The 12,960-nt window shown below is 43.0% G+C and overlaps 1 protein-coding gene across 1 annotated transcript in view; it reads left to right on the top strand.

Annotated features, from left to right (window-relative positions):
- Positions 1–12,960, top strand: part of MANSC1 (MANSC domain containing 1) — a 126,498-nt gene that overhangs the window by 23,659 nt on the left and 89,879 nt on the right. Inside the window, exon 2 of the mRNA XM_078673501.1 lies at positions 3,635–3,973. Within this exon, the coding sequence (XP_078529627.1) occupies positions 3,745–3,973 (229 nt within the window). The 5' untranslated portion in view covers positions 3,635–3,744. The remainder of the gene's footprint in view (positions 1–3,634; positions 3,974–12,960) is intronic.

Raw genomic sequence — 12,960 nt, 5'->3', positions numbered from 1 at the left:
ATGTCTTCAATATGCCAAGATAGTGGGCACGGCAGCTCTGGCTGTCGTTCCCCGAGGCCCCTGAGCCTACACAAACTCTGGTGGCACTCCTCTCTATGGCGGCAGCACTTAAGTTCATTACACATATCTACTGCGCACTCCGTGCTGATAGGCGACTCGCTCCACTCCATCTAGAGAAAGTCTAGCAGCACGACAGTGGTGAGCCCTTTGTGCCTAAAAATTAGTCAAATATATACACAGTATTACGCAGGTCCTCCATTAGAGTATGGTTTAAAATGACTCAATTTAATATAGTACACATGATGTATCTCTCTCTAAAAAAGACTATATGCAATGTATTCCTCCAGGCCATCAGGATGTTCTAGATGTGGGTTTGGCATGGCTGCTTTTCTGCACATGGTATGGCGATGCTTGATTAGCATGCTATATTGGACCGGGATATTATGTCACATTCGGGGGTGACCGGCTGGGCTTGGAGGTGTCGTATACAGTTAAACTGTGTGCTGGGCCTCCTCTCCAAAACCCTAAGAAACAATTAACTTGTCGCTTCACAATGTTGTGGTTAATAGTTGCTAAGAGGCACATATTGATTATCTGGATCAGCCCTAGACCCCCTAAACAGGAGGACTGGTTCAAAGATGTACTTGATTGGGTGAGAGCGAAGGAGGCTCATATGTCGGATGGGGTGGGAATGGCTAGGAGGGGTTACTGTTGGGCATGTTGATGATTGTTTCTGACTAATTTTTTTTTTTTTACTGCATTATGATGCTGCTGTGTATTAGTGTTTAGCCTCTCTCCCTCTAGATACTGGATATTTGAGGAGACACAATTACTTTTATTGAGAATAAATCCTGTTACTGTGAGTTGAATCCAGGCTCTGTAGCACGAGGGAGGATAGGGTAACGGGTATCTTAACCGCCTGTGGCTACAATGTAAATGTTAATGTTGTAAGACGACGACAATCTGTTCTACTCCTTGATGATGACCATGGTTGGCTTGCTTTCTGCAATTTGAAATGCGAATGAAGAAATATTTTTTTTTAAAGTGTGTACAATTGACTGTGCAAAATGGGTTGAAATGGATAGAGAAGACAAGAATGTTGCGAAGGTATAGGACTAACCCTCATTCGATAATGGTGGGCTTTCCATTTTCATTCCTCAATGGTAGGTAGGATTCAATTGCACACTAGGAAATTGAAGGGTGCAAGACAAGTATCGAAAGTGAGGGACTTGGTGTGAGTGAGATTTTGTACAATGAGAGTGAAGGGCAGATACAAATGGTCAGAACCAAAGAGGGTGGTAAGTGTGAATCTAAACAATGTAATACTGGAGGAGGGGAATATGAGGAAAGCAGCAGTCGTTAATGAATGATAATTTCAATGAAGTTTTGTTCAAATGTACGACGAGTAAGAAGTAAACAGTGGTATGCCAAGAAGCAACGGCCGATTGATAAGATGACTGAAAAGAAAGGAGGACTAGGATATGTTTTATCAAAAACATGGATAGTGTTCACAACAGCTACGGGAAATGTAATCTGATAGTTCCTGGGCGTTGTTGCTATAGTCTCATCACATGTACAGTATTAAAAGGTTTCATGCAATACCATTAATAGTTACAAAGTATGGGCCCTTAGGGAGCATTTGTGTTGTATAGTCATAAGATATGTCAAGGCTATCGCTGAGTTTTCTAATGCTCACCACTATTTGAAAACTGATATATATGTATATGTATGTATGTATATATATATATATATATATATATATATATATATATATGTATGTAGATGTGTCTCATGAATAACATATTTTAAAGTTAATTTTTAAATGATTCATGAAATGGAATTGTCCTTATATCTGGAAGAAGTTAATTTCAAATACTTGGGACACTTTTGGAAAATGAGAATTGTTTCACTACATCAGTGTTTTCACATTCTTCAAGATTGGTTTTGAGGAGGAGACTGTCCGAGCTCCTCAGTTGGCGCTACCCATCTGAAATCCGCAGTTTGGGTGAGGTAGTTCGACTACCCTAATTTAGTGCCTTGTTGAAAATGTTCCGTACTTCTTGGGGAGTCTCTTTAGATGTATTAGAATGGGTGAGATCTGGTCACATTTTTTTTGTATCCGTTCACCTGTCTGGTGACTACTAGCGAGTTTCCTTAATTCAGCCTTGCCAGAACTAGGGTGTTGACTGGTTTGATATCTTAAAGTAGTTTCATTTGAAATTGTGATCCTGTGTAAAAAAATAATAATGTCCAATTGTAAGTATCAAGTGTAAAATAACTGCTCTATTTCTCTTAAGGAGCATTTGGGTTTCCGTGCGGTTCAAAGGTCAGATACTTGATTCTGTTTTGGAACAGATAAAGTGAAGTACCTGACTTCAGCTAGAGTTGGTACACAAATCTAAGCATGCATGTAACGCATAATAAAAGAAAAGTAAAAGATTGCTGTTTTAGACTTTTATGAACTGTAGAAAGTTTCATTGATCACAGAAAACAGCAGTTGTGAGCTTGGTATATGAATAATTTTCTTCAGAGTGAATGCTGTGAGTAGGTAAAATGAGTGCATGTTAGAATAAACGGGGTGAGTACCTTGGGAGCATACAGAACGAAGGTGTGTGAGTACAATTACACACTTAAACGAGTAGTGACGTGCTGAACACCACACTCCTATCCCGATGAAGGCAGAGCAAATAAAGGTGCCAAAACCTGCTGATGACAATGGAGGAACTTAAGATTGTCTTTCTGTCCACTTGTTTTCTAACTATGGTAGGCCATATTCATGTGTATGTGTTTTTAGTTTTGACTTTTTGTGAATTTTTTGTTGGTGGCAGTTTTGATTCCAACCAAATGTGTGCAACATTATCACTCCTATTATAAAGAAAGGACTTCAGGGGACAAAATGTGGGCATATTATCATGGAGACATTGAATTAACTGAAGGAGCTTTCATTGGGAAATCACCAGAAAAAAGGACTGAAGGGATTTAGTTAGACAAGTGTGCACATGCCAAATAGGGTATCTACCCTCGGGGTGATTCTGGGCACAGGGCAATATCCTAACTAAGCCATGGGTGGTTGTTGGCACCAGGTTTTACCGGTAAGCCAAATAGTGTACATGGACTGGAACCTAAGAAAGGAGCTTTTGCGTTCTCACCAGGTTATACTTTCCCCAAAGGAGGGAAGGAAAGGGTCTTCTCTTACTAGGGGGGTTGATGTCATGCATTATTCACCCATGTAGATGCTCTTCTTTCCCCAGCAGTGCTCTAACCTAAGACCATCCAGGGGTCTCCAACCTTTTTGGTACTGAGAGCTATGTTCAATGAACTGTATTTAGAGCTACTAATATTATTAGTGTTGTATAATCTCTATTTTGTTATATGTATATTAGTTCAACAAAGCAAAAGCTTTCTAATTTAATAAGCTGGGCTGCACACAGGTGAGCTATTCAGAGGTAGCTGGAAAGCTACAGTAGCTCCCGAGCTGCTGGTTGGACACCCCTGCACCTAGACCATGATGATAACCAAGCCTGACCTTGGTAAACAGCAATACTGGAGGCAAAGACTGACATTAACAACAGTTGCAACATAAAAGAAAGGCATGAGGTGCATAATGAGAATGTTGTTTCTGTTTTCCCTACAGAGATGTGATCAGTTATGAATTTGCTCCTGAAATGATCTACATTCGGTGAACAGAATAACCTTGCAGCCTTTTGTTCTTTCATCTCTGGTGGGACGGTGTGTGATGCAGTCATGGCTGGACCCATTGACTGGAACCATGGGTTAATGCTGCTACTTCTGACCGCGACCTGTGCCCCGCTGACCAGCTCTGACTCTCCTGCCTGTCCGTCGGAGATCTTGAAAAACACCACTGTGGATATTAAGCCAGCCATTACTAATGGGGCAACAGGCAGGGATCCTGTGCACGTGTCCACGGAGGCGAAATGTCTGGAAAAGTGCTGCTTGGCCAATACTGCATCAGGTAACTCTGACTTCCTCCATGTTAACCTAATAAAACTGTGAAGGAAGCACATAATATCATAATCTTCACCCTTGAGTGTTTTCCCCACACAGTTAAGAATCTCCCTAACTAATATGTTTAATAGAGGATCTCTAGCATTAAAGAAAAAAAGGTAGTTTAACATTCATACAACAGGATGACAAAAAACACAGTAGGCATACCGGTTTAACGATCTAGAGTCCTGTGGTACTCCGATAGGCTGAGTCTACCGGTCTGTTCACACAACCATTCATTTATCCTGGCTTGCTATGTGATATCCTTGTTTTGTAAGGAAGTAGCAGATCGGTATCATCGAGGAATTCAGTGGAAAGAAAAACTATAGTATCCAAAAATGTACTTCCAAACCAGGCAGATCTCCAAAATCCCTCCTTTCATTATCTCTATAGCTTGCAGATTGGCCATAGTTTTCTTGAAATCACACTAAAATGAAAGAAAACAAACACTGGGGAAGCTGGCAGGAGAGGTAATATTACCTGCATGAATTTAATCGACGCAATAACATGAAATCAAACCGGAGTATAACTTGTATTCAATTCTATTTCAAAATCTCCCATAAATCAGTACATGAATGCACATTATAATCGTATTTCCTCACTTCCACTATAGTGTAGAGAGAATAAAATGCCAGTGCTACTGACTTTGATGCCCCAGTGTGCAGTATCCCTGTTTTGTTGTAATCGGACAGAAGCCAGTTCATATTCCTAAAATCTTACATCATTTAACATTTATTCCGCCTCTTCAGATAGATTGTGGTTTTTTTTGTTCTTCAATTTCATACAGTCATTTTAATGAGCCCATTTCTAACCAATACATGTTTCACAAAATGGTTCCCTTTCTCGAGGCTTTAGGTACATTATGTTCTTCCGATTCTTGTTTAAAAATCCTTCTTCACAGTTCTTTTGTTACCTCCAATTATGCCACACCTTGCAAGCCCATGTTCTCTCAGGCGCTTCACTACCCGAATATAGTCCACTTGAGGTGACGTTTTCTTTGGGCGTCTAGGTCATGGGGCCATATCCGTGATCCATTGGTCGCCGGGGATCCATGCCCCCGACGGCCTTGAACAGGCGAGGCAGAAGTGGGAGGCCTTGGAGGAAGATGAATGAATGAAGGGAGGCCTGTATGGCGCCCCGCGAGCTGGTGATTTCATCGCGGTTCTGTATGGTTCAATTTAATTACCTACGTGCGACATAGCTCAACCTGCAGTGCTTACATCACCTACATCCCGATACCCCTGTTGTATGCGCGAGCTGTGTACTTCCAGCTGCAGATTTTTTCCATGTAGCATGTGACTGTATAGTGTTGATACCTTTCTGGGAGGGAGTGGGTTGGGTACTTTGCTCCGTTCTGGGCTGCACCCTTGAGCGCACACCCCATAATGTGCTGTTGGGGTTGGTGGAGAAGGTTCGCGGACCCTGGGCGGAGCAAGTCTTTTTGGGGGTGGGCTGCTTGGTTGCTAAAAGAGAGGTTGTTTGTACCTGGAACCAGCAAATGCCACTGACCATCTGGGGTTGACTCATTGGGTGGACTGGTTCGCCTACCAGGAGAAGCTGGTTTTCGAGGTTCATGGTTGTCCTCAGAAGGGTGACTAAATATGGGAGACGTGGTGTTACTACTATGGACGGTCGATATGACCCTGTACTGTTTTGCAATATTGATGTCTGGGATTTCTGTATTGTTGCGTGCATACAATTTTTTCTTTCAAACATGGATTTCTGGGTCTTGCTGTAAAACCTTCAGTAAAGAGGGTTATTATACATTCTTCATCTAAGCATGTTTTATATAGGAAAACCCCTAATTATGCTCATGATTGTAGTTTGAGGACCATATTAAGTCCCCTAAAATCCATGAAATTCCATGTTTACTACATTTAATTATTTATAGATGTGTAGTTTTATAAAATTCCAAATTTCAAACCATATAGTTTCATTACTATAAATACATTTAATATCCACTGTCAAGATTAATGTATGCAGACCTTTGGATCAAGCACCTTCTAATACATATATATATAGATATATATCCACAGAGAGGTTGATCCGCAATGGAAAGCAACAGGTTAATCTTACATGGCTAAGACCAAGTGCTGTAAAAGAGCCCGCACACAACTGTAAATCATCTATATGCAATTGATTTTCACCTAGCGACTTCTTATCTCCTGTTATCCATGCTGTTCTGCCCAGCGCAGATCGCTGGCCTATAACTTTAACTTGATATCTAGGCTAAACCAGCAATAAATCTTCCATCTGAGCAAGTCCGGAACTCAACCCCTACCTTGCATTTGGAGATAGGGAGGTCTAGGCAAGTAAGGGAGGACCCTTTTTAAATGCTTTCTGATGTAAGGGAGCGTGGAAAAATCACTTCACCTGAAGCCCACCAATCCTGGTCAACTTTCTTATGGAGAACGTTTCTAACTTCAACCCAGCTCAGATATCCTCCTTATCATCTTGGTCTTTGTTCTGTGGGAATAGTGATTCTTTCACTGAATCTGTAATTAAACCGAGAAATCAGATGATTTCCCTTGGAACTTGTAGGCTTCATGTGGTTGATTACAAACCTCAACAGCTGTAAACATGGAGTGATGTCTGAACCTGGTCCTCTAATATCTTTGCTCCTTTACATGACCAGCATGTCGCCCAGGGACGGTATCATTAGCATTCCTCACAATTTCAATAGAATCCCCACTGGTTTGAGGAGCTTTGTAAATTTCCAACCGGCTAAGGAGAGGCTTGAAAAGGCAGAGATTTGAACTCTAATTTCTTGTGACCCCACCAAGACTGAAGGAATTAAAGAGGAAGCCAAATGGGAACTGGTAGGTATGCAGCCTTTGTGTTTAACTTGACCATCCAGGTCCCCGTGCCTTCCATCTTGAAATATGTGTATAAAATGAAAACATTCAATGACCTGAGTTTTTTTTATAAGATTGTAACCCTCACTTTTTAATTTTATTCATAAAAAGAGGTTGCTAATAAAACTTGGTGTTTATTTTGGCATTACCCCTAGTTCCCCTTTATGTAACAATGGCATGACCTTCGCTTGGATCAAATGCCTCTGCTGCTTGGAGAAAAGCAGACTGCATGAAGACAAACAATGGGGCAAGAGTAACGTACTATTTTGTAACCCAGTACCGTTTGGAAAATCCAGGGATCTGGCAAACCACTCCCATTGGTGGAGAAAGGGGGCATGTTTGCCTCCCAACTTTGCTGGGGAGAAAAAAGTTTTAACAGCCTACCACTATAGGGCCGAGATCATCATGGACTCCTCCAGAAACTGCCTCGCCACTGTCCACCAGATTGGAAATTGAACACATCCTAGACTGCCCTTTTCTAAACCTCACGCTGAAAACTTTTCTTAGATATTGCTGAGCTTTAACAAAAGAAAGTGAATGCTTGACCATTCCCAGATATAGATTTAACAAATTCTTCCTGAACAAATGACTTCTGACTTTCCGTCGGAAGAGAGGTGTTTGTGTTTCCCAACAGACAACCATTCACTTCATCATTGCAAGATGGGCAGATTTACAGGTTGATCATAGACAACCGCTTCCTTCCTTAAATCCATAAATTGCACAAGGGAGCACAGAGTATACAACAACTAGACCTGACAAAGTCTAAAACCTACACCTTTTTTATTGTAGTTGCACTAAAAAAGTCACTATCGATGGGTCAATGTCATGACCTTCAGCCAATTTATGGCTCGAATAGTTATAGGACATTCAGAAGATAGTTTATTTTTAGTAGACCCATTTTAGGCAGGGTTAGTTTTAAATGTTTTATCTGTGGTACAGTTATAATTTCAGTGCCCTTATTCTCTCAGAAACTCATCCTGATCATTTATACTCCTTCAGTCTGGTACTGTCTGAGCGGGAGAGAGGCAGCCAGAATCTAGTGAGCTTCTATATTTTATTACCTTTACAAGGGTCCCGGTGCTGTAAGCCCCCAGAGAGGTGTTGTGGTCGACTGGAACCAGTGCATGATCCCCCAACAACCCAGAGATAGAAACAACTGAGAGCTCAATAATGACTGTAGGCTCGGAACATAGATAGTGATGGATCCATGTGAGGCTGGTTCCAGTACCTGTACATGGTCTGGGCCTGGTGGTTTAGTGGACTAGTGCGTCTACTGTAGGGGCCTGTGTTTGACCTCATGGTCACAGGCTCAAATCCCAGAGGGTCTACTCAGCGTTTCATCCTTCTGAGGTTGATAAAATGAGTACCATTGAGTTGGGTAACAATAAACATCTGTTATTCAGAACCAAGATAACCTTCTGGGTGAACGTGCGCTTTAAAAATACACATGTAATGTTACATCTTTGAGGGGACTAGTGACGCACCGGATCCACGTAGCCTGAGGCAGCTTTATTTCTGGAATAAGTTTAGTTACTTTTAGAAAGTAACCTCTTCTAAACCGGCCGGGCAAGGCAGTCACCATTAGCAACAAGTTGCACTTCTCCTCGACCTGGACCCGGCAGCTTATTATTGCCTGAGGAACAGGGTGTAGCAAGTGCATTGATACTTTGTTTAGTGCTACCATTCAGGTTTGTTTAGTGCTACCGATAGTTTCGGGCTGTGACTCTGTTCTGGAGCCAGTCTCGAAATATATCGGTTTTTTTCTTCTCTCAAACCATTCTTGCCCAGTGTCAAACCTTACCTCATAGACACAACAGACTTTATCACAAAAGTGGAGGGAACAACATTTGATGATGGCATACAGATGATGGTGACATTAGATGTCACATCCCTGTATACCCAAATCCCCCAAGATGAGGCACTCCAAGTGATGGATTTGAGGGAGAGACCACACAGGGTACCAACATCATTTATCATGACATTGGCTGAAATATCCCTTCAAAACAATTATTTTAAGTTTGAGGGTGACTTTGTTTATACAGATTAAGGGCACAGCAATGGGTTGTCCTTATGCGCCGGAGATGGCGGTTTTGTATATGGCCCAGTACGAAGAGCGATTTATACACAACAACAATCCATTTAAAAACAACATGCACCAATGGCTGAGGTATATCGACGACGTCTGGCTCCTGTGGCAGGGGAGCCAGACGGAGTTGAATCATTTTCATGACTGGTTGAATTCAAGGCACAACGATATCACATTTTCCATCGAGTCTAGCAAAACAAGTATGACTTTCCTTGATGTTGCAGTTTGTCCCTATAACCAAAAATTGACAACTAGTCTTTATAAAAAAGAGACAGACAGGAACACTACACTTCACTACACAAGTTCGCATCCACAGTGTCTAAAGGAGAACCTTCCTTATGGGCAGCTGTTGCGGGTTAGGAGAAATTGTACAGATCTGGCAGAGTTTGAGGACCACGCAATGTCATTCTGTAAGGAAATGGAAAAGAGAGGTTACCCCAAGAAACTCCTTAAACATTCCAAAAAAAGAGCAAGGTTTACCCCTAGGGAAAATTAATTACAGAAAAAGGAAAAGATAACCCGATGAGGGGGTCCCTGCCCTGCTGGCTCTTTGCGATGACCACGGCAGGGCCTCGGGCTACACTCTGAACTGGTCCAAGTCCGTGCTTTATGTACTCAAGGGCCCGGGTCCAGTGCTGCCAGCCGAATGTCCCCTAAAGATAACAACCACCTCATTTAAGTACCTGGGTATTTTTGTGTCTGCCGATGCCGCGGAATTCTTTGCCGAGAACTTGCGGCCGCCTCTGACACGCTTGCGTGCAGATGTCAAATACTGGGCTACACTGCCGCTGACCCTCCTAGGGCGAGCGGCACTCTACAAAATGATGGCTCTCCCAAGGTTCTTATACGTGCTTGAAAACTCCCCTTATGTGGTGAGCCCGCGATACTTTCGGCAGGTCGCGGCATTGGTTTCCAGTTTGCTATGGAGCAATGGCCCAGCACGAATAGCGCAAGATAAATTGGTTAAGAGCTGGTACGAAGGGGGGATCGCTCTGCCCAATCTCCAACTGTATTACTGGGCGTCCCAGCTTAAGGTTGTCAATCACTGGATCCACGTCACACGGGAGGACCCCGCGTATAAGGCGGACTGGTCACAACTGGGAACTGAGGGCATGCTCTCAGTGCTATACAACTACCTGCAAGTAAAGACCCTGCTCGGCCCAACGTTCCACACGGCGACGCTATGGCATGCAGCACACTCACGTCTGCGATGGAGGGGTAAAATCACCAGGTTAACTCCACTGTGGGACACTAAAACACTGGGAAACCTGCGGACATGTAAGGGGTTCACACGATGGGACACCATAGGGATCTCGGTGGTTGGGGACCTCTGGGACAAGGGCACGGTTATTCCTTTCCCGCAGCTCCAACAGCTCTACGACCTGGGCCCCTCTGAAACATACCGATATGTGCAAATTCGACACGCTCTGTTGCAGGCAATCCCACCTGACACCACACTCCCGGAATCGTCACCACTGGAAGATCGGTTACTGACCGAATTTATAGAACAGAAGGCAACCTCACTTACGTACAAAAAACTGATTAACAACCTGCCAGACCCCACACAGAATCTTAAAGAGAGATGGGTGGGAGAACTGGGTGAAATGGAGGACACGGAGTGGAATGAGGCGCTTGCCTCACCGCGAGAGGTAGGCATTTCGGCCAGGTTCCGCCTAGTGCAGCTTAAAATTTTACACCGCACCTACTACACCTGCACACTACTTCACAGAATACACAGGGCGCCGCACCCATACTGCCTCAGGGGATGCGGGGAAGAGGGGACTCTGCTCCATACACTATGGGAATGTCCTCAAATCCGGGAATTCTGGAGGCAGATACTGCGCACAGTCTCACAGGCCGTCAAAATCTCTGTCCTGCCGGAACCCCGTAAGTGTCTGCTGAACATTTGGGACCCTACAGACTTAGACAGGTATGGACAGCTATGGGTCACACTGGCGGTAACAGTGGCCAAACGAGACATTGCGCAGAAGTGGGGTGCCCCGGAGTTGCCAACGGTAGCAGGGTGGATAAGGAATATGGACCTCCTAATGGTAAAGGAAAGAGCTGTGTATGTGTTACGAGCATGCCCACGCAAGTGGAATAAGGTATGGTCACCGTGGAACGAATATAGGGGAAAACCATGTGAGCCCCTGCCGGAAGGTGAGGACTCAGACTCAGACGAGGACTAGCCGATGGGGGTTTGCTAGTGCGGTGCTGGGGGCAGCGGGGAGCTTGCGGAAACGCATCACTACCTTAGGCGCACTGTTGAATAACTGTACCAGCAGAAGACTGTCAGTGGATGAACACACTAAATTGCTCATTGATGACCATAGTTGGGTTTTGAGGTTTTTGTTTTTTTCTACAACTTTACATTGTTAATCTCAGATGTATGTATCAGAACTGTACTGTCAGGGAATGACTTAGGGACCAGAAGTGGAATTGTGCCGCGATCTGAATATGCTTGTTACTCATATCCGCTCCACTACCTGACCAGGGCACACTTTGATAATTAAGGACACACGATGTGTTTTGATCACTTCTCCTGCCTACGCATGCTGTTACTATGTAAATGCACCTGACGAATGAACGTATGATTATCTCTGTTGTACTCCTGACAATAAAGAATTTAAAAAAAAAAAAGAAAAAGGAAAAGATAGAAATGGATAAACTCGTATGTGTCACAACATATGGGGCCCATACCAACAAATTTAGACAAATTATCTAAAGGAATTGGCATTTGCTTGAAAATTTGGAACATCCCTTAGCTAAACCCATTTTCGCCATGCGCAAGAATCCCAGCATTGGCCAGCAGATAATAAGAGCAGACCGCTACATCCCTAAACCAAAAAGCGACTTGATCACCAAGTGGAATTTAAAACCCATTTGTGGACACCACAAGTGTGGGAACTGCGTGGCCTGCCCCGCTACTATAGAAAAAAGTTTATTTGAACATAATGGAGTGAAATGGAGACATGAAAGTTTCACAAATTGTAAGACTAAGAACGTCATTTATGCAGGAGTATGCCCGTGCAATAAAATATATATCGGAAAGACAAGCCAACAGATTAATGTGAGAATCACACAGCATAAATCTCGAATTAGGAGAAGTCCTGACAGCGCCTATGGTAGAACCCTTTTTAGCTGTTGAGCACAGCGAAAATGAACTGCGTTGGACAGTTCTTGCATGGATTGACCCAAAATCTACATGTATTGAGACCGCTCTACTGCGGAAAGAGGCATATTTAATTATGAAATTCAATAGCATCAACCAGGCCCTCAACTGCATGAGCGAGCTAAATAGAGTTTAGAAGTCTCATGAGCTGTAATCAAATATATTTATAAACAGAACAGAGTGCACGTGCTGCTATCTTTTTTCTTTTGCCTGTGTATGTTGTAAATATATTTCTGTGTTGTACATAAGGTCGTAAAATGAAAACGTTGGTTTAAATAATTTTCCAAAAAAAGTCAAAATTGAATAATTGACTCAAAAAAACTAAAATAAAAAGTGACTATTTGCACATAAAACATTGGTTTCAAGTCAGATGTTTTAGCCAAAAAATTCAGGCAAAAGAAAAAAGATAGCAGCACGTGCACTCTGTTCTGTTTATAAGTAGCTTGTGGCAAGCTGTGCTGTTGGGTGCCCAGACCCAGTGGTGGTGTTAGTGTAATCAAATATATGGCGCTGCTGTCAGCTTCAGGTCTTGTGTCTCTCTAATAAAGTATGAATGGGATCAATATGGATATGTTGGAAAACACAACCGACTTGTGAAATTGAAATGGTTACTTTGGGCAAACAAATTGAAATACATGACTTCAATGAACTACATCTCCCAGAAGTCATCGTGAATGCAATGTAATCATCCCCTCCCGTGACTGGTCAGAAACGCATCACGTGACACTGATGCACCATCACATGACGTGTGAACCTGCTCGGCGAGCTGCTAGCAACAATGGAGGCAGATCCCCACTTGAAAACTTGAGCCTGAAGCTTTATTAGGTGAGCAACACACATTG

The sequence above is a fragment of the Lissotriton helveticus genome, chromosome 1_1, assembly GCF_964261635.1.
Source record: "Lissotriton helveticus chromosome 1_1, aLisHel1.1, whole genome shotgun sequence".
NCBI lineage: Eukaryota > Metazoa > Chordata > Amphibia > Caudata > Salamandridae > Lissotriton > Lissotriton helveticus.
The sequence above is the reverse complement of the archived record's forward strand: the minus strand, read 5'-3'. Positions and strand labels throughout refer to the sequence as shown.